General features: G+C 32.8%; 1 protein-coding gene across 1 annotated transcript in view; it reads right to left on the bottom strand.

The window, feature by feature from the left end:
* Positions 1–24,345, bottom strand: part of LOC134691355 (uncharacterized) — a 244,754-nt gene that overhangs the window by 7,189 nt on the left and 213,220 nt on the right. Inside the window, exon 19 of the mRNA XM_063551839.1 lies at positions 12,977–13,057. Coding sequence (XP_063407909.1) covers positions 12,977–13,057 — 81 coding nt within the window. The remainder of the gene's footprint in view (positions 1–12,976; positions 13,058–24,345) is intronic.

The following is a 24,345-nucleotide window of genomic DNA, read 5'->3' as shown; positions in this document are numbered from 1 at the left end:
TCTAAAAACTTTAACCACAGAGTGATTGTTTTGTTTCCCCGTAGAAAAAACTAAGTCCATTTATAGTAAAATACGGAAAAAATAGAATTTTATTTTTACAAAATTTACTTCTGGATACTATCTTATGATCATAAACAAGCTTCTGTCAAAGTTTGGTAGAAATCCAGTCTAGTTTAAGAAAGTTATTAAAATTTCAAAAACTTTAACCACAGAGTGAATATTTGTTGACGCCGCCGGAGACGACAGAATGTAGGATCGCTTAGTCTCGCTTTTTCGACTGAAGTCGAAGGCTCGACAAAAAGTGCAAAATTTCCTTAAAATTACCAATTCAGGGGCAGCAACCCAACAACAGGTTGTCCGATTAGTCTGAAAATTTTAAGGCAGATAGATCTAGACCTAATCAACAATTTTAACCCAAATCAGATTTGTTATAAATGCTTTGCTTTTAAAGATATAAGCCAAAATATACATTTCACCCCTGTGTTCTATTTTTAGCCATGGTGGCCATCTTGGTTTGATGGCCAGGCCAGGTCATCGGACACAAGTTTGGTTAAATTTGGCCCAGTAGTTTCAGAGGAGAAGATTTTTGTAAAAGTTTACGGACGCCGGACGCCAAGTGATGAGAAAAGCTCACTTGACCTTTCAGGTCAGGTGAGCTAAAACAATGCACCACACAAATCCTCTTCATCAATATTGTGGAACCGAAAAAAAGTATAAACAAAAGTGAGTTAAAATATAAAATAAGAAGATAATAAAATTCACATCAGTTTAATGACCACTTCAAGTATTAATTGGAATGAATTTCGTAACATCATCCACTATTCACTCCGTATTTACTGCTCTAAATGAATAAAACGAGAAAAATCATTAGATTCTTTTTTTAATTCGGTAATGAATATAGATCATTTTACTCCTAACAACAACCATAATAGCAAATTTTTTCGTATCAAACATAAGCTAAAAGAACTTGCCAAGGAATATGTTTTTGTCCCTACTGATAAGGCTACTAACAATATTATTATTGTTTGACGTAAATTTTACATTGAAGTTCTACAAAAGGAAATCTCTAATTCACCACCATTACGACTGACTCCATTTTCGGAAAATGACATCTCTAACAAACATAAACTTTTAGCTACCTCTTTACAAGCAGAACCAAATACAGTGAAAGTCTTAACTATGTACTGGCTTCTGAAGCTGTACAAAACTCCATACACATATAGATTTATTTCGTCTTCAAGCCAATGTTCCATTACTAAACTATCTATTATACTTACTAGTACACATGGTACAATCAAAAACCTGGTAATAAATTGTTCAAATAAGGCCTTTGAAAATAGTGGAATAAATTACTTTTGGAGTGTCAAGCATTCGTTGGAAGTACTTGATACATTGCATGCTTATATTGGTGATTTTGAATCTGTTCAAAGTTTAGATTTTTCTACCCTATATACCAATTTGCCTCATAATCTTATTAGGAAAAAAATCACACACCTGATTAAATGGGCATTTAAAAAGTCGGAATGCGAATATATATGTTTACAGCGGCGTAGCTGGGTCATTTTTACATGCACGCCCGAACCTCGGTGAGGGGTCTGAAGGCCCAAGCCGGTCCAGGCCAAAGAACCTGCTGGTAGTGAATGAACATGACATAATTAATTTTCTAAGTTATTAATTGTTCAGGTGCAATAATAAAATTTGGTAAGGGTTCTCTATGGGACCCTGGTTCTCGCCTGGGATTTCTCCCCTCGAGAAGTTATATTCATTTATCAGTCCATTACAGGATTTAAACAAATCGAATATTTTCATTATTTTTTTTTCTTGGTTTGGAATATTAATTTCTGTTCAATTTCATGACAAAATATGGAGGTTTATAAATTTATCATGTAAATTGACTCATGTTAGATACCAGGATTGACAAAGTCTGCATTTATGTATGCAGTCATACGACAAAATTATTTTTATGTCTACCTGTGCGAATTTCTAACGCGCAATTTTACACCAGTAATGAAAACCTTCTTTCATTTATGGGTAGACTTTACATAGATAAATTCAGCTGTATAAGAAAAGCAAAATGAGAATGTTAAATTTGATGTATGCCTTTTTGTGCTACTTTGTTACATTTGTTGTTTATGCAGTGATATTAAGATGATAACACAATATTGACTGTTGTACCCCTATTTTTGACATTTTTACTCTTTGAGTATGTTTGTTTTGTTCATGCATCGTTGACAATGTAATGGAATTTGATGCGACTGTCATACAAGTGAGAGGTTTAGCTAGCTATAAAACCAGGTTCAATCCATCATTTTCTACATTAGAAAATGCCTGTACCAAGTCAGGAATATGACAGTTGTTATCCATTCGTTTGATGTGTTTGGACTTTTGATTTTTGATTTTCCTTTTTGAATTTTCCTCGGAGTTCAGTATTTTTTTGTTTTTACTTTTTTTTTGTACTTGCGCCAGACGCGCATTTTGTCCTCAAAAGACACATCAATGTCGCTTGAAACAAACGTGACAATTTTTTTATTTTTTTTTTATATGTTTGCTGTTTCCATGGTAACGGCCGCCATTTTAAAATTTCCAAAGTCAAACTACTGCTGCATTATGTACTCCCCATAATAATATACTATGTAACATGTAAGGTCTGTAGAATTAAAAACACTTAAATGTTCTGAAATTTCCCCCTCAAATTATGTCAAGGAGACCCCCATCTGAAATAAAAATGTTCCATGTTGAAGTGTACATGGGTCTCTTAATATCATAGGAGTTTCATATAATTTGGAACACATTTCTATTTTTCACATTTTTGCTGTTCCATGGCAATGGCAGCATTTTTTTAATTCCATAGTCAGGTGCACAACTACACATGGTGGTTAACATTATGTTATAGTTCCATCAAAACTGGTCCATTTAATTCCAAGAATTAAGCTGTAAAAAAGTGTAGAATAAGGAAAATGAGAAAAAAAGAATCGTTCAATAACAACATGTCACCCGACCTCCGTCAGGGTGACATAACTAATTTCAGCTGATCTACTGATTGTTATCCCTTATATCCAATTTATCATAAATACATCGTAATATTTTTTTTTACCGTGTTTGGTTTCAATTAGATATTAATCAAAATTGATAAATGGTTTAATTTCTGTAATGCAGTGTCAAATTTAAAAGGGACACATAATTTAAAATCAATAAGCATATTTCTTAAGGAATAGATAAGAATGACCAAAAGAAGGACAGAACTAAGAAATATAGAAATGATGACCCCCTCCCCCCTCAACTCCCTGAGATAGATAGTTTTGTTTAATATATTTAACTGTTTTTGTCTTCAAAAGGAATATTTTATTTGTGTACAAAGTGTTGTTAATATATGTAATGGACATTATATACCATGCCCTCTCAGCCGAAGTCGTAATCTAATTTCAATGAAAGAAAGTATTTGAAAGCTTGCCTCTCTGTGCAATATGTTATTAAACGGTGGCCAGATCGTCTGATTTAAATTGCGCAAAGAGAAGTCCCCCTGTGGGTATAACACTGAAAAATGAACAAAACAAAATTTGCTTCAGAAATTAACCATGAAAAAGAATTTCAAGAAAATTTACGTAAATTTGACGAAGGTTTAACAAAGTAATTGATATGTAACAAATTTTAACCTTAGACTGTAAATGCAAAAAGAATTTTTTTTTATCCATTAAATACGGAATGTACATATTGGCAATGCCGACGAAATTAAGGATCGAAATATCTCACTATCGCAACATTAATGTCAATGGCTCAACAAAAAATGCAAACCACATGAATCTTAGCACATAATGAATTGCGTTAAAACAAAAAGAAGGAAATTTAGTATAGAATTCACGGTAGATGTAAACATTGAGAAAATTAACAAATATATAATATGATGAAAAATTTCGTCACTTTTATTCGCAATTAGAAGCCATTGAAGAAAGACTTAGAAGGTTCTTGTAAGGTTAACCAATTCTTTTATTTTTATTTAGATGAAATGTTTTTCTTACTTATTGCGGACCTGTTTCTGTATTGTTATGACTTACAATTTATGACTAAAATCAGCAAAGACCCATCGAAAGAACATCTGATTCAAAAATGTAATAGCACTTTTAGATATTTAGATGATATATTGGCTTTCAATATTGACGACTTCAGTATGTACACTAAACAGATTTATCCTATCGAACTGACTTTAAATAAAGCTATTACTAACAATGAACACTGCCCTTTCCTGAATCTTGATATCTTTATCTTAAACGGGAAGCTCAATACCAAAATTTATGATAAAAGAGAAGATTTTTCATTTCCTATTGTTAATTATCCATTTTTAGATGGTGACGTTCCTTTGTCACCATCTTATGGAGTTTATATATCTCAACTTGTTCGATTCGTTTGTGTATGTAACAACGTTTTATATTGCAACCAAAGAAATCTCTGTATTACTGAAAAATTATTACACCAGGGTTTCCGATATCACAAACTAGTCAAAACATTTACTAAATTTTATCATCGGTACAAGGACATTATTCGTAAATATAAATCAACATGCAGACATCTCATACGTTCGGGTATTTCACATCCAATATTTTTATATGGTGATATTCTTTACAAAGCACAAAAATGTCGGCATTCACCTCAAAGGCTAACCAAACCTTTAAACAGACTTATTCGAAAAGGATATAGTTACGATACTGTTGTCATGGTTGTGAAGTCATTAAGGATTGCATATGTTGGTATTAATATTGATACACTTATAGGGTCTTTGCATCGGAAATAAACACATTTATTCTAAAACCAGTTATTGGCATGATACGGGTTATGCTTTATAACTATTTTGATATGAGCGTCACTGATGAGTCTTATGTAGAGGAAACGTGTTATAATTCAGGTAACTTTGATAACTATTATGTTCTTCTCATATATTCAATGATGGTATGATACTTAACCCCTTATGGGAGGGATTGTACTTGATTTTCATATGATGAAGACATAATCTTTCAATCAGTTTAATTGCGGTCTGGAGCTGGCAGTAACTGCTAGCAGTCTTCTGTTCATTTATGTATCATTTTCATTTTGCATAGTTTCTTTTGTTACCTATTCTGACATCGGCCTCAGACTCTTTTTGAACTTAGTTTTACCACGGTAGGTATAGTGTCCGGCTAGGATCGTGGTTTTTCATGTGATTCGGTCCTTTTTTTTGAGTGTCGTTCGGGCTTTTTCGAGTGGAAAACATGCGATAAGGTCAATTAACTGCTGATTCGTAATTATAATAGTTTTTTCATGACTACCCAACTTATTTTGATCACTTTACATGTTTTGATCAACAAAGAAGCACAGTTACTTTGTATCTAACAACAAAATGAGTATTTATTATTGTCCGATATGTTATTTTGAACCCCATGGTAAATTGACCCCGGGTTCAAAATACCGCTATGGTAAAATGACCCCCCCCCCCCCCCCCCAAATGGTAAATTGACCCCCCTGTATGGAAAATTGAACCCCAAATGTAAAAAGAACCCCCCTGGTTTTTTTTAATTCTAGATAATAATAAGAACATTATACATTACTTTTAAGCTGATAATAGATTGAAAATCATACATACCAAAAGGTGAGGTAAATTTTCCATGGTAGGAAAAAAATAATGCCATGGCTCGGTATAAGTGCTCTGAACAACAAAATTTCATTAAAAATCCCTATTGCAACAGTATGACTAACCAGGTAACTTGAGAGCTTAAATTTGCTTATTTGAAAACTTAACATATACAGGGAGTTGAAATTTCCTATGGTAAAAAAAGGGGGAGGGGGTCAAAATACTATGGCTAAATAAAAGTTTCAAAACATCTCTACCAGCATGTTAAATACATACACACTACATGCACTACTTATTGGAGTATTATTACTATGTAAAGGAGTAAAAAAAGCTGGATTTTTTTTTATTTCAGGTCTATAGTAGGGGGTTCAATATAGATGTTTTGAAAATTTTACTTAGCCATGGTATTTTGACCCCCCTGCGGTATATTTAATTCCCTACTACATTTGAACAGCGGTATACTACTGTTGCCTTTATTTATCTACTATAGACCTTTTATTTTAAAATATCTAACTATTCTAACTCCTTTATATAGTTAAAATACTCCAATAAGTAGTATGTATGTATTTAACATGCTTGAAAAGATGTTTTGAAAATTACACTTAGCCATGGTATTTTGGCCCCCCTGCGGTATATTGAACCCCCTACTAAAAACCTCCAATTAAAAAAAATTATACCCAACAAATTGTTAACTAGATAATCTGCAATACTTTTTATCTAAAACAAGGGGGTTCAATATACCGCAGGGGGTTCAAAATACCATATGTGAAAAATGACCCCAGGATTAAATTACCATGCGGTCACTTTTAGGGGGTTCAAAATACCATACGACACCGAGCTTTTTCGAGAGCAACTGTGAAACCGTCCGGGTTTTTTAACAACTGGTCCAGGGTTTTTTCAAAGATTGTGATAGAAAAATGGTATTCTTAACTTGAAAAAATGGCTTTTTCTAGTTTATAACTGTAATCAAGTAAAGGACAATATTATATCTTCCCAACAAATCACAAAACCATATTACTACTGTGATCAAAATTAACCCTTTTACTTTAATTCTGTTCGGAAAACGTTCTACCACAACTTGTCAGTATTACATTAGAAATTATTGGATCCTTTATAAAAAAAGGTGTTTAGAACACAGTGCAGGGGATACATAATCTTTTCAACTTTGTTTCATGATTCTTTTGTTGTCACAGCTAATACTATTTTTGGTGGTGAACCCCAGAGTTTTATACGGGACGTTTTATGGAATACCGTTGTCTGTCCGTCGTCAGCAAGTAGGAAAATAACTAAAACACGATGTAACCAATTTACATGAAACTTCGGAGAAATGTTTATATTTATTAATAGGTATCCTCACTTTCGAATTTTTTAAATTTTAGGTTTTACTTTTCCGAGTTTTTGGATATTATTAAACAAACTAGAGGAAACTCTTCAACATTGAATATAATTCATGAAAATTCACTGTTTTGGTGATGGTGACTTGCTTGTAATTCTTAATTTACTGAACATTCTTGCTGTTTGCAGTTATCTATATCTATAATGAACTTGGTCCAGTAGATTCAGAGTAAAAGTTGACGGACGACGAAGAGTGGACAGCGACGAACCCCAAGTGATGGGAAAATCTCAACGGACCCTTTTGGGCCAGATGAACTAAAAAGGGGTCATTTTAGTTTTTAGACAATGTTTTTAAAGAGCTTTAGGAAGTTTTCATGAAACTTTGGTGACAAAGATCAAGGTAACCTTCCTTTAGTTTTTGATAAAGTTTTGATATCACATTGAGAAATTATTTACAGGTTTCATAACAAGTGAGAACGGGTATTGCTTGATATCAACTCTAGGTATTTTATTTCAATATGATACGGCAAGTTTATTCTATTTGAATTAAATAACGAGAATTGATATCAAACCGTATCCCATTCTCACAAGTTGTTAAACCTATTTGTCTTAATATGGTCAATACTTTGATTGTGTTAAATAAAAAATTACGCGAATCCTTGGTATAGGATTTTTCACACGAAATATACATCGTCGTTACCTTTGAAGGTCATCAATGACCTAACGAATAGCCAATGAGACGCCGTAATTTCATCGTATGATTATGGATAAGCAAATTAAATGAACGCAGATTTTCGTATCACACTCTGTGTAGTGTGATACGAGAAATATCTATTCATGCAAGATATATATAACAAGCCACAACCATAACAGAATGAACTTTGTTCTCTGAAAACGCTACAGGCGTAGTATGCGCTCATGGCGCAGTTGTTCCTCAAAAACTCAGTAAGAAACCTACTGGACAGCAGAGAAGAATCAGAAAAATGCTATGTAATAAGAAATATTCTAATGAAAGATGTCTGACCCCTGCCTCCACATAATAAAATAATTAAAAAAACAAAAACAAATAACATACACACACTAAATTCGACCAGTATTTATTCCCATTAACAATAAAATTTGAATTCAATTTCATAATTATATAGACAGTTAACAATAAAATGAATAGTTCATCAGCTTAACACACTATATGTACGCGCTTCTCAATCCAAATTGTCTATGCTAACATTAGATTGATTGCATCATGAATATAAAACGAACATGTAATTTATAAGAAGTGACACACAACAATATATATAAATGAACTATACTTGTTTATAAGGTTTTATCGTAGTGCACCATTATCAAACTGATGGATGCATTGGTTTTGTGCCTTAAAAAGTGCACAATTTGAAATCTTTTTTTATTGTTTTTAAGGCCAGGATTTTTTAATTTGTTGGTTTACGGATCCGCCTACCCGATTTTGACGATTCCTAGAATAAAAATAAAATTGACTTTTCATGCTTTTTTATTCCCACTGACCCAAACAAATACATTATCCCTGAAAAATAATTAAATTCTTCTTTTTATATGAAATGAAATGCATGAATCACTAACAAAATTGATAACACTCTCTGTTGTGAAAAAATAAAACTTCCAGTTTACGTTTCTAAAAATAGACAAATCAATTATAACTGACCTTGAAATGTCGTTTACGCAAATAATTTTGCGTAACGAAATTTGTGTTTAAAACTCATTACACAATAAGTTCTTATCCCTTATTTGTCATCAGTCTGTAAGATGCATAATCTCATAGAAATAGACTTGTCCAAATGTGGACAGGTGGAAAGCACATTGGAAGTAAAAGTTCTGAATATCAACAAGTCATTTTAATAGAATTTTCTTGTTTCATGGATAATAAAAAAAATATCGTCTACTTGAATTAAAAACGGGAATGCATGACACTATAGATTAACCCGATATTCTCCTTTTTTCCGTGGACGAGTCTATTACGTTTTTTGACACATGTGTTGAAACTTATTTTCGTACAACGTTCTTTACATTTTTTTCTTTATCAGTTTTCGTTTTTGAAGATCATTACTCACCAAGTTATCTGGAATTGATTAAGAGCTACACGAATTTGTTTTTCTTGTTTGTGAAAAGACGATTTAATTTCGTCTTTGTCTGTGAAATCCCCCCCTTTTTTACGGCAAATCATTAGACAATGTCATGCGATATTTATGACAGCTGAGCAAGAATATTTCATCGAACTAAAATTTGAAATGATGACAAAATAGCCTAAAAAACATTTTGTTAGAAAGGTGAAATGTATATTTATTTTGCATTTTTTTTTTCTGTCTTGAAAGATAATTTTTTCTTTTTTTTCCCGACCGACCGACCCGAGTTTTTCATGGGGAAAATCCGTAAACCAACAAATTAAAAAACCGTGGCCTAAACGTTAATACACTGACATTTGACATTTTGAGCTATAGGAAATTTGTATAGTCACTCGATAAAACATGGACGCACTTGAAAAAGTCCGGACTGCTCTCGAAAAAACGCGGACACATATAAATGAATTTAGTCTCAAAATGTCGTTTTCAATGATATAACAAACATTTTTGTAAAGTGGCTGCATATCTAAGGATATAAGGTTTCCATGAATGCATTTCCATTGGTATGTGTTTAAAATTGGTTTCATTCTGTTTTTTGGACTAAAAGCATTGTAAGGCTAAATTCAGCTTTTTTTTACAAAAAATAATATCGGATTGATAGTATATTTTTATCCTAAATACTAACACACCTTGTATATCCTTGTAGGTTAAACTCAATCGTCTATATCACTTTTTTTCAGAAAGGAAGTCTGTTTGTTTACATGTTTGATCATAATCACTTGACAAAAGTGGTCACATTTGAAAAAGCCAGATCAAATCACTCGAAAACCACAATTCTAGCCGGACACTATACCTACCGTGTTTACTGTGCGCATTGCTATGTGTTTCTTAATTCTACATTGGCTAGAAGTACAGGGGGAGGGTTGAGATCTCACAAATCATGTTTAACCCGCCGCATTTTTGCGCCTGTCGCAAGTCAGGAGCCTCTGGCCTTTGTTTGTCTTATTTGTTTTTAAATTTTAGTTCATTTATGTCATGTATATGTTTTGGAGTTTAGTGTGACATCCATTTTCACTGAATTAGTACACAATTTTATTTAAGAGCGAGCTGAGGACCACCTTTTTTTTCTCGCTGCATTGAAGACCCATTGGTGGCCTTCGGCTGTTGTCTGTTGGTCGGGTTGTTGTCTCTTTGACATATATTCCCCATTTCCATTCTCAATTTTATGCTTACTATTGCTTTGTTTTGTTTTGGAATTTTATTCCATTAAGTCTTGACTTATACATGTTATAACTGTCTATAGTATCTGTCGACCTGTCGACCTGTCAACCTGTCCGCTGTCAATCTGTTAACCATTATTACAGTTTTTAATTCTCGACGTCAAATTGTCAACCTGTCGACTTGTTGAACCGTCTACCAGTCACCAATAATACTATTTCACACTTTATAAATTCTTTCAAATTGTCAACCAGTCCACTTGACAACCATAAATTTAATTTTAACTATATTAAATTGTCAACTTGTCAACCTGTCGACCAGTCAACAATAACAATATTTACATTTGTAACACATTGTCAACCTGTCGACAGGTTAACCTGTCTACCAGTCATTTGTTTTTATTTTGTCATTGTATAATTTAAATAACTTTATTGCTAATGAATACATACGTGTATACATTTATCATAAAAGCCGGAATTATAGTACTTTGTATCCTACTTGAGCCCAGATGTTTTGATATTCATTTGCAGAAGGAAGATTTTCATCCGGCGTAGCATTATTGTAATTACACTGATCTTTATTTATATCATTTTTTTCGTTTTGTTGATTTAAGAAACTAACTGCCTGTATACATTTTAAATCGATATGACTTAGTAGATGTAGCAGAAGGAACAAAAAAGACAGTTACTTCTCTTTCCAAAAAATCAACTAAAACAACATAAAAGGACTTAACCATCAATTAAATACCACATGTCTCTGCGTTTGGATCTTTGCTTATTCCATTTTCCCTTTTCTCTCATTATGTATTGTGTCATGTTCCATTGTTGAAGCCATCAACAACGTCATTTAATAAAGGTATTGTGGCAAATCCATAAAACGGACGTCGATTAGAGAAGCCAAACATTGGACGTCGATTTGAGAACAATAAGAAAGATGTTTTTCAATTTTGATTATACTACAAAAGAAATAAGCTTTTTGTATTTTAGGTTTTGAACAAATTAAATTAGCATTAGTTAACATTTTTTCAGTTGAATTTGAAAAAGGGTAACTTATTTCATTTGAGTTTCCATTAAAAAGAACAGACTATTTATTTAAAAATCTCTTTTGTAGCAAGTTTGGGTACCCCGTCAAAAGTGAGCTCAAAATCTCATTGATATATTTATGTCTTGGAAGATACAAATTCAATCTCATTTGGATCCACAAAATATGAAACCTGTAAAAAGTAAAATTACAAAAATACCGAACTCCGAGGAAAATTCAAAAATATCAAATGGCAAAATCAAAAGCTCAAACACATCAAACGAATGGATAACAACTTTCATATTCCTGACTTGGTACAGGCTTTTTCTAATGTAGAAAATTTCGGATTAAACCTGGTTTTATAGCTAGCTTAACCTCTCACTTGTATGACAGTCGCATTAAATTCAATTATATTGACAACGATGTGGGAACAAAACAAACAGATAATAATTGGCATAATCATATGATAATAGGTAAAAATGTCAAATATTGGGGTACAGCAGTCAACATTGTGTTATAATCTTAATCACTATAAAAACAAACAAATATGTAACAAAGAAAAAAAAAAAGGCATATATAGACAAAGCACATTAGCAACAATGACAAACAAGAATACAAAAATTTACCATAGCACAATAACAAAATGGCAGATGAATAAATACAGAGCAATGTCATATGTAACAAAAAAAAACACAAAAAGTCATACAGACAAAAGCACATTTGCAAAAATAATTTGAACTCGATTGCACAAATGTTTAACTTGTATTGAGTTATTGCAAATAATGGCAGCTTAAAAGTAAATTCAGCAGAAAGACTAATTTTTCGCCAAATCCATGCCTTCTATCATTATTTATTTCAGGTCACATATCACAATATCAAATTTAGAATGAAAATGGGGAACATGGGGAATATGTCAAAGAGACAACTACCTGACCAAAGAGCAGAAAACAGCCGATGGCCACCAATGGGTCTTCAACACAGCGAGAAAATCCCTAACCCAAAGGTGGGCTTCAGCTGACCCCCAAATAATAATGAGGACTAGTTCAGTGAAAATTGACATCATACATAAACTCCAAAACATATAAATGAACTGACCTATAATGGTTTACTTTTATAAATCTGGACTTGGATGGAGTTGTCCCATTGGCACTTATACCACATCTTTTTATATCTATAAACAAGACTAACAAAGGCCAGAGGCTCCCGATTTGGAACAGGCGCAAACATGTGGCAGGGTTTAACATGTTTTGTGCGACCTCAACTCTCCCCTTTACCTCTAGCCAATGTAGAACAAGCCCATCGAAAATTATCCAGTTCCATAACATGTAAGCAATCATAATATTATTGTATTGTTTTGAACATTAGTAGTTCTGGTAAACTTTGTTGTCATCATCATCATCATATTTATTTCTGTCAACTTAATAAATTCAATCTTCTTAAAATACAGATACTGTGTCCTTACATCAGGCAATGCTATAACAGCGTCCAAACTTTTGAAGGTGTGTACTAATCTGACAAAACAAGAAGATCCAAAAAGTTCTTTATAACAGAGAACATCAAAGTGCTTTCAGATCCTTGTCATCAAAACTTGGACACAAGATCTGAATTTTAATTATCTTGAAATAAGGCATGAAATATCACCAAAAACTTATAACTCTTGGTAGATCTTTTAAACATCTTTAAATAAGGGCTCTATTTTGGATCAACATACCCCAGTCAAACTGCCTGTTCTAGTTGACTCTTCAGTAACATCTGAAAATGCTTGCATACCAGCTTGGAAAGACCAATGTACCTACAAAGTAAATTGATTATTGTAAATCAAAATTGAATGCGATTACCTAACGAAAATTGTACAAGATGTGGATTTCGTTTTTGTAAAGATATGGATGCTTGTTGACATAATAAATAAAAACAGAACTTTATAAATTTCATTCGTCCAAAGCCATTTTTTGGATTTACCTTCATTTGGAATACTCAAAGCCGAATATTTGAAAGCCATTAATGTTTAAGAAAATGAAACATTTGAAAAGCTATATTACATCAACTGTCATCACAGAGATATGTCTCACCTTTTTGTAAATTTGATAATGCAAATGTTGAAATTTAATAGCAATACTTTAACATGTAAATTAACTCATCATAGATATATCAAGATTGATATTTTGTATTTGCGCAAGACGCGCGTTTCGTCTACAATAGAGTCATCAGTGACGCTCGAATCAAAAATAGTTAAGAAGGCCAAATAAAGTACGAAGTTGAAGAGCTTTGAGGACCAAAAATTCCTAGTAGTTTTTACAAATACAGCTAAGGTAATCTATTCCTGAGGTAGAAAAGCCTTAATAGTACAAAACTTTCAAGTTTTGTAAGCAGTTTATTTATAATTATGACCATATCAATGATAATTCATGTCAACACAGAAGTGCTGACTACTAGGCTGGTGATACCCTCGGGTTATTAAAACTTTACCAGCAGTGGCATCAACCCAGTGGTTGTAAATAAACTCATCATAGATACCAGGATTGATACTTTGTATTTGCACCAGACGCGCGTTTCATCTACATAAGACTCATCAGTGACGCTCGAATAAAAAAAAGTAATTAAAAAGGCCAAATAATTTACGAAGTTGAAGAGCATTGAGGACCAAAAATTCATTAAAGTTTTGACAGATGCAGCTAGGAGTGGAGCTATATAATCTCCATTGAAACTATACTTGCAAATGCCATTAAACTTGCAAACCAAATATCATTGACTTAACATTAGCAGTTTATCTTAGACTGAGCTAATCACAAACTAATACATGTAAACTAATCAAAAGTTTCAATGTCAATAGACCATGACTGAGGGGCGAGGCCAAATATTTTCCATGGAAATGAGATGTTTAAATGTTTAAACAACTGAAAACAAATTAACATTGGTTTACCACTAATGGTTCCCCTTGAAATGACCTAATCACAAACTAATACTAAAAGATATTACACCAGGGTTTCCGATATCACAAACTAGTCAAAACATATACCAATTTTATCATCAGTATAAGGAAATAATTCGTAAATATAACTCAACATGCAGACATCTTATACGTTTAGGTATTTCACATCCAATCTTTTATGGTAATATTCTTTATAAAGCACAAAAATGTCAGTATTCACCTCAAAAGCTTACAAAACCTTTAAACAGACTTATTAAGAAGGGATATAGTTATGATACTGTTGTCAGGTCATTAAAGATTGCATATTTTGGCTTTAATAATGATTTACTTATAGGGTCTTTGCATCAGAACTAAACACATTTATTGAAAAAAAAGTGTTTGGCATGACACGGGTTATGTTCTTCTCATATATTTTATGATAGTACGATACTAAACCCCGAACGGGAGGGATTGTGCCTGATATTCATATGATGAAGACATAATCTTTCAATCAGTTTAATTGAGGTCTGGATCTGGCATGTCAGTTAACTGCTAGTTGTCTGTTGTTATTTAGGTATTATTGTCATTTTATTTATTTTCTTTTGTTTCATCTTCTGACATCGGACTCGGACTTCTCTTGAACTGAATTTTAATGTGCGTATTGTTATGCCTTTTCTTTTCTACAATGGCTAGAGGTATAGGGGGAGGGTTGAGATCTCATAAACATGTTTATCCCCACCCCAATTTTGCGCCTCTCCCAAGTCAAGAGCCTCTGGCGTTTGTTAGTCTTGTATGATTTTTAATTTTAGTTTTTTGTGTATAATTCGGAGTTTAGTATGACGTTCATTATCACTGTACTACTATACATATTTTTAAGGGGCCAGCTGAAGGACTCCTCTGGGTGGGGGAGTTTCTCGCTACAATGAACACCCATTGGTGGCCTTTGGCTGTTGTCTGCTCTATGGTCGAGTTGTTGTCACTTTGACACATTCCCCATTTCCTTTCTCAATTTTATGTAAACTAAGACAGATTTTCAAAGTCAACCGACCATGACTAAGGGGGCGAAGCCAAATAATCTCCATGGAAGTGAGATGTGCCACTGCTATAATATATTACAACTGCATACCAAATATCATTGACCTACCACTAGAGAATCTCATAAACTGATCTAATCACACAAAACAATACATGTAAACTACTACAAACTAATACATAAAAACTGACAAAGGAATGAGATGTGCCCATCATGATACTACAGCATACAGAATATAATTGACCTGTCTTCAGCGGATCCACAAACAATTATCTAATCACAAACCCATACATGACGTAAAGTAAGCAAAAGTTTCAAAGTCAATAGACATTGACTGAGGGGTTGGGGCCAAGTAATCGCCATGGCAATGAGATGTACAAATGCTTTTATAACTCTATACCAAATATCATTGATCTTCCAGTAGTGGTTTCCCTAAAACTGACCTAATCACAAACTATTACATACATGTAGCGAAGCAAAAGTTTCAAAATCAATAAACTATGACTGAGGGCGTGAGGCAAACAAATTTTCATGGAAATGAGATGTGCTAATGCTTCTACAACTGCATACCAAATAGCATTGACCTACCCGTACCACTAATGATCACCCATCTGAGCTGATGATACCGTCGGGAACTGATTGTACACAAGCAGCGGTATCGACCATTGCAGTAAAACTGATAAATAAAAAGAATAAAAAACAGGCGGAGACCCAGTTGAAATTAAACAAAAGAACAGGAACTCTTTGTTAGAAAAGGTAAACAAGCCAAATTGGTAATGGTATATTTGAATTGTATACATCTGTTTCTATGGACTTTAAAAGCTTAACAGACGTGCAAACTGTAGGATTGAAAGCATCTGATGTACATGTTTTTTTTAATTTGAATCATAGTATGGATTTTTCAAGATATTTGAAAAAAAAATAATTATTGACAAAATTTCATAAACCAGTCGATAGTGGTAGGTGCAAACACAAATGGATTTTTTTTGTGCATACACTGGTAGACCGCGATTTTTGGCAAATCTCCGCGGAACGGATAAAAAATAGTGGTTTATCGTAAATTTTCCGTTTTACAGAATATTTTGCGGTTCTCCGGAGATTTTCCGTGTCTCAGGGAATTATCCGTTTGTCCGATTAAACAGGTGTGTATTGAGTCAGTGATAGAACCAGTGATGCGTGAGCGACGGTTATTAATAGATTGTTGTATAATCCGTTATCTGTGAGCAGCGGTTATTAATAGATCGTTGTGATTATATACACTGTTTACAGTCAGATAAAAATAACCGTCTTATTACCCTTTTCAGTCGAGAAATAAAAATCGGTGGTTTTGATATTAAAGTTACTTGCAATTTAAATATCGAATTTAGTTCAATAAAGAATGAATCCGGGTCCGTTCGCGCCCATTCACATTCGCACCCACTCATGTTCGCCCCCTTTCATTTTTCGCACCCCACATGTTCGCACCCCAAGTCCGTTCGCACCCTACATGTTCGCGCCCAATTTTAATTGGTTTTGTGTTTAATAACTTTGTAATCAAGTTTTGGCAAGTAGTATTCTTAAAAGTATAATTGATTTCATTGTCTCAAAACAAATCGAGACAGCATTTTTTATGTGTTGAATAAATCTTAATCATGTTTTTGAGAGTGTATTGTTAAAGAAAATAAATTATTCCTTTCTAATTAAAGTGGGATTCTGTCAACGTTTTATTTTGTGTTGAATAACACTTAATCATGTTTTGTTTAGTGTATTACCTATAACTTTCAAAATGGAGTAAGATTCTGACTACGTTTTTTTTTGTGCGTTGAATGAATTTTATCATGTTTTGGTTGGGTACTGCTATTTTGCATGTTGCGTGTTGCATGTTGCGGGTTGAATGTTGACTTAAAGGACAAATTAAAATGATTTTTTTTTTGTACATTAGGGAAGTAAATTCTTTCTTTTTGTTGGTGTTGTTTGATTGCTGTTTCAATGGCGTCACTCAGATTATATAACCCTTCATTACATGATAGATGAATGATGGCTAGGTTTTAAAGGATGTTTAATTAATTACCATCAGAACAAATTTGTGTATTTTAAGTTTTTAACGCATGACTGTAAATGTTACTTCTTTTTATTTTGAAGTAACAGAATCTGAAAAATAATAGCTAAATCTTTTAAATTTTCATTTGTTAATTTTACACAGGTTGAATGTTTAGGTTAGGCAGCAACTTTTTGATTTTCTGGGGGGGGGGGGGGGGGACTATGAGTTTTTTTTCTGGACAAATTAATTTTTTTCGCGACAAGTCGAAAACAATTTTTTTTCTTTCAATTTTAGCATTACATATAGTGGCAGCTGAGGGTGAAACAAAAATTTTTTTTTCTCATGAAACTATCTGTAACCTTTAATTCATCTGAAATTTATAATTAATCTATCAACAAAAGTCACTAAAACTTGGATTCTGGAGACTGATCTATAGTATTAATTAGATGCTATGGGAAAATTTGATAGAAGTTTATGACCTGTTAATTATTTTCAATGACAGAGATTTTCTCTCAACATAGAGATTTTTATATTCAGCTAAAATAAATAAACAACTTATCAAGCTGAAGGTGAAATGATCACTTAAAGTGACCCCATACAACAATTAAAACAATTAAAATTAAGGAATGCCCATGTGAAACGGTTTATTTCATAAGAAGAAGAGAGAAAGGAAGACAAAAGGGTAAGTTTTAATTAACCTGTTAGATTTTTTATGTTTTTCATTATTACATTTTATTATTCCTTATACTGGAAATAAGGACACCTAAATGGTTTAAATTATAATTTTATATTTTTACCAAATGAGGAAAAACAATGATAAAAGTTATCCTCTCGATACTGCATGTCTTTTGATTATAAGAAGTTTCTGTCCAAGTTTGGTAAAAATCCAGTTCCTGAATCTGATAAATATTTCTAAAACTTTAATTGCAGACTGTAAGTAAATTGTTTTCTAGAAGAAAAACCAAGTAAATTACGTATATACAGGGGGTCAAGTAGGATATACGGTACTGTAGTTCCATCGGAAGAAAATAGGAATAAATTGGTTTAAATTAGAAGTAAATTGGTTTATATGTATATATATATATTTTGACATATTAACAGGTCGACAGGTTGACAATGAAAAGGTCGAGGTTGACAATGAAAAGGTCGACAAGTGTTAAAATTAACCTGTCGACCTGTCAACCTGTCGACTTGTCGACCTGTCAACCTGTTAACTATAATTTGTTTTTACATTTTTAACATTGTCAATCTGTCGACTTGTCAACCTGTCAACCAATTATTTGAACGATAACATTTTTAACATTGTCAATCTGTCGACTTGTCTACTTGTCAACCTGTCAACCTGTCGACTTGTCAACCTGTCAACCACTTATTTCAACCATAACATTTTTAAAATTGTCAACCTGTCGACTTGTCAACCTGTCAACCACTTATTTCAACGATAACATTTTCAAAGTTGTCAACCTGTCGACTTGTCAACCTGTCTTTCACTCATTAATTTTACTAGAATGAAAAATTCAAACAGTTTTTCCTTTATTACCCATGAATACATACGCGTAGGAATTTACGGCAAAAAAGCCGGAACTATAGTACCGTATATCCTACTTGAGCCTATACAGGTACAAAATTTGAAGAAAAAAAAATCTTCTTGATTCTAGCTTTTGATCATAAACAAGCCTATGTCCAAGTTTGGTACATATCCAGGATAGTTTAAGAAAGATATTAAAATTTTAAAAACTTTAACCACAGAGTGAATGTGATATTTCCTGGCAGAAAAACAAAGTCCAATTATAAGTAAAATTCGAAAAAATGGGATTTTTTTTCTACAAATTTACTTCGGGATACTATCTTATGATCATAAACAAGCTTATATCCAAGTTTGATAGAAATCCAGGATGGTTTAATTAAGAAAGTTACTAAAATTCTAAAAACTTTAACCACAGAGTGAATGTAAAAAAACTAAGTCCATTTATAACTAAAATACGGGAAAAAAGGAATTTTATTTTAACAAAATTTACTTCTGGATACTTTCTTATCATCATAAACAAACTTGTGTCAAAGTTTGGTAGACATCCAGGGGCCGTGTTAATGAAAGTATCCTAGGATATGTCCTAAGATAGGTCTTCGGACATTATTTAGGATGGTCTTAGGCAGTAACCATTTGATTTTCTGGGGGGGGGGGGGGGGGGGGGCTATGTTTTTTTTTTGGAAAAAAAAGTTTGTTTCCTGGTTTTGGTGAGAAAAAAAAATTGTTTTGGACCCTGATAAAAACAAATTGTTTGTTTCAACCTCAGCTGCCACTGTATGTGTATGTAATGCTAAAATTGAAAGAAGTTTGCACAGAAAAAAACCCATACCCCCCCCCCCCCCCCCGAAAATCAAATGCCTTAGGACATGTCTGAGACATTCTCCATTCCCCATTTCCATTCTCAATTTTATTTTTTACAGAGTTTGTCTTTAGTGTCGTGTGGAGGCAGTAGAGTGCCTCCCCGTGCTTCAGATTTATGCTCTTATAATATACTAGATTATGGAGTGTGTGTCCGAGCGAGAACTGCTCTAGTTCATTACTTTAGGAATATTTATCAAAAAGTAGTATTTCAATATTCAGCCCCATTCTACTATTTAGTCAGCCATCAGTCCTACCCTGATATACACTATCTTTTTCGGGTAATTTATACTGATGGCGTTTGACATTTTCAGCAGAACAAATTTATCAATTTTACATAACTTAAATTATTGTATGCTGGTTCATATTCTGGACGCCAATCTTTGCTCCTTTATTATGTAATTCACTAACATCCCCATTTCCATTCTCAATTTTACTTAGTATGAAAAACAAAGCTGTCTTAGGACAGTCTGAACTACGATGGTCCTTGGACTCTCCTATCACATTTATTTAATTGAATGTATGTAGAGATTTGTATGACATAGATTGAATTGTATTTTAGAACCTATATGTAAAGAGAGGGAGGATGACTCTTATATAGAAAACAATTCATGCAAAATAAAAGTTAAAGTTTATAGGGAATACTAATAAATACGTCATTAAATATGATATAAAATATAAATGAATTTAATTATACGAAAACAAAAGTAAATGGTCACAAAACTTTGTGATATTTGTGCTGCAAAGTCCACTCGATTTCATTACATGTATTATTAGGTAAAAAAAGAAGTAAACTTTTCCCCATATTTGAATTATTTAGATTCTGCCAACTTCCAACTTACAGTTAAAAAATTTATCGGGCATACCCAGCCACCTTTCCCTTTTTTGGAAAATCGTCACTTTACATACTCAACTTCTTTACATTTTAATATTTAAAACTTATTGTTTATATTAACCAGGGCTATGATACTTTTTGAAATGCATCAATCTAAAAGTAGCATTCCGTTCCAGATCACACAACTTGAGGAACAGGATATAAAAATAAAAAAACTCGTAAAATGGGTTGTAATGAGAGATGATTAGAGTAGAAATACAACCATGACAGCTGCACCATACATTAAATTAACAGTCAATGGGTCATACAGCAAAATTACATGATAACAATTAATTAGTAATCTCAAAACTACTGAAAATACTAAGTTATGATCAGTTACATTGTAAGCAATTAAATACTGATTAGAGATAAGATATAGTTTACAAACTTAAGCTCAAGAACAGTATTTTTAACTTTAAATAAACGTGCAGACTGCATGATGTATGTCATAGACATAACGGTGAAAATACAATGACTGATAATAAAAATTATCAAAAGTAATTGTAATTAAAAATTCTTCTAATTTTACCAAAACTGTAATATAAATGATCCAAGATCAAGCAACATGCATCATGCAACACGCAACATGCAACACGCAACACGCAACACGCAACATGCATACTAGTCAATTTCGTTTTGGTTTATATTATAGTGTATTGCCATATGTCTCTGGTATTGCTATATTTTATTATTTAATTGTTTCAGATCAAAGGGACCAAGCTGTTAAAAACAATTATCTTTTGTGTTTTTCATTTAAAATATTTAATATTTTACTCATACCAAGCTATAAATACATTCAGTATTTACATCAAAGCAATTAAAACAAAAATCATGATTTTTCAATTATTCAACTGGAATTTGAATTAAAATTGGGCGCGAACGTGTAGAGTGCGAACGGACCTTGGGTGCGAACGTGCGAGGTGCGAACGTGTAGGGTGCGAAAGTATATTGGGCGCGAACGGACCTGATACCATAAAGAATAATCTATTTAAATGTGACCAATGAACAGGAAAATGCACGTGGTAACTTTGCAATACTACAAATTAATATGTTCACCTTACAAAATTCTTCTTTATTTGTCATGTTAAGATAAATCAGTTCCTGTAAAAACAGTAAAAACAGGGTCTTAATTACTGCAGATGCCGTAATCCGACATAATGTCATACTGATTTGACACTTCTCTAGTGTGAGTAACACCTGCTGTGATATTTTTGCAATACAACATGGACAAGCGGAAGGTCATAAATCAATCTGTTGATCCGAATTTAACTTTACCTGTACAGATATTTATTTATGGAGGATATCATAGATACATTTAATAAATTGTATTGTATTCAATGGAGATAATTTAAATACACAATATGATTTATTCAGACATATTTGCAGGTATACATTGAACATGTTTATTCCAAGGTTTGATATTGAATGCTATTTTTTTTTTTTTTTTTTTTATCAAACTTCGATCTGATCAGTCTCGTAGATTATAAACGAGTAATTCGTTTATAGTTACACATTGTTACTTTTCTAACGTCTTTTTCTTTGTGCTATAAAAAAAAAACTCCCAATTTTCCACATCAGATCGACATTTATATATATATGAATACTGGAAATCTTTTTTTCCGTCCGACACCACGCTCCCCAAAAGAGCCCCAAGATATAATCATACCTGTCAATCACTAGCCGCAAGTTGAACATTTTGGTCAGCCTTCCTCGTGCTTTCAATTATGACATCGTTGCGAATTTATTTTTTTTAAATTGACATGTGAAAAGAATAAAGTGATGGGAAGTTTATTTTACGACCTATCAGAACTTCTTGTGATTCTAATAAGATTTTTCTTAGGCCGCATTTCTTTCTAACAAGAATTTTGTAAACGTTGTGTCGCGTGCGTTACTGTTTTCTAAACGATACACGAGTAGAAACAAATACATCGTTTGATAAATCTTTAATGACCCTGTTTGAATTTTCAATAATGCATGTACATGTTGTTGGTAATCAGACTTTTTTACAAACGTAGAAACAACTTCGTTTAATCAGGTTGAAGTTAGAAACAAATGGAGCGTTTGTACTAACAAACGACAAACTGCAGAAGCATTTTTAGCGTTTGCATAGTTTGTCAAAGTTTATGTAAACTTTGCAAACGTATGTTTGAAAGAAATGATCAAAACATGTGCGAGCTTGCCGTTTGCATCGTTTGTGCAGAGACATATATACACAGAGATTGGCAACTCCGTGAAATCCCGTTAAAGATCGCGGCCCAGAATGAGATTCTCGTCGATAAAATTTAGAGTCGGGGATGAATAACCTCGATAGATAATCAAGAAAAGCAATGGGAAAATTATATCAGATCATATTATAATTTCTTTTCTAATAAAAAATACTTGAATGTTATATTTATCTTTCAGCATTTATTGAGAAAAATATTGTTATATGATATGCATTTCATAATTAAAATTTCAAATCTGGTAATGCTCAATTGTTATTACAAGAAAATTTTCTGTACGGCATATATCTTTGCAATAGTTTGTTTAATTACACAGTGAAATTGTGTGTGTCCGATTTTCCGGTAATTAGGTCCTTAATAGAGTTGTGATTGATAATTCACAGGTGTGCGATTACGCAATTTATTGCCCTCCGATCACCTGAATATTACCGGAGGTGAATTCTAAATAATAACTTGGCAATTGTTTTTTAAAGATTAACAAATTCTGACATACTATTTTAACCATGACCAGAACTTTATTTTAACAGAAGCACTCGGCAATACTATAGTGTATATTCAATCAGGAAAACAAAAAGAGTCTTAAACATGTCAAAAAAAGAAATGAGGCAACTTTGTCATATCAGAGACATTATATGTCTCTGGTCATATATAAAAAATATGTAGCCAGTAGAATTTTGTGGCCGAATTTTGTCTCGTGAGAAACTAAATTTTTATATCTGTTTTAATTTAATTATAATGTTTAATTGTCGATTGACCTAAAATAAAATTATTTATGGAACATTTGCGTAAATTTTTGTGTATATATGTCTCTGGTTTGTGTTAGAAAGAAATGCATCTTTAATGAGTCTGAATCCGTAACCGTCAAAATAGCATGCTTTACAAAAAGATCAGCCAATTCAAACGTTTCTTTACACAAAGATGATTTTAAGTACGTCATACATTACATGTAAATTAAACATTTATTTAAGTAAATTTGTTTGTGTATCTATCTTTTTTGTATCTATCAATTTGGTTACAGGGTTGTACCGTGTGGTGCGTTTTCAGATTCATTTCTCAACAACTTCCTGTGAACCGAAATATTTCGGCAGGGGTATCAACGGCGGCAAGCTTACAGTTTAACTTGCTTAAATTTTATTTAAGTCAGTTTATTGAAATAAAATTGAAAATGGAAATGGGGAATGTGTCAAAGAGATAGCAACCCGACCATAGAAAAACAGCAGCAGAAGGTCACCAACGGGTCTTCAATGTAGCGAGAAACTCCCGCACCCGAAGGCGTCCTTCAGCTGGCCCCTAAACAAATATATACTAGTTCAGTGATAATGAACGCCATACTAATTTCCAAATTGTACACAAGAGACTAAAATTAAAATAATACAAGACTAACAAAGGCCAGAGGCTCCTGACTTGGGACAGGCGGGAAAATGCGGCGGGGTTAAACATGTTTATAAGATCTCAACCCCCCCCCCCCTTTTACCTCTAGCCAATGTAGAAAAGTAAACGCATAACAATACGCACATTTAAAATTCAGTTCTAAAGAAGTCCGAGTCTGATGTCAGAAGATTTAACCAGATAAAATAAACAAAATGACATTGTTTTTGCAGAAGATTAATCCAGACATTAACGTACTTTGGCTTCCC

Source organism: Mytilus trossulus, chromosome 11 (genome assembly GCF_036588685.1).
Source record: "Mytilus trossulus isolate FHL-02 chromosome 11, PNRI_Mtr1.1.1.hap1, whole genome shotgun sequence".
NCBI lineage: Eukaryota > Metazoa > Mollusca > Bivalvia > Mytilida > Mytilidae > Mytilus > Mytilus trossulus.
The sequence above is the reverse complement of the archived record's forward strand: the minus strand, read 5'-3'. Positions and strand labels throughout refer to the sequence as shown.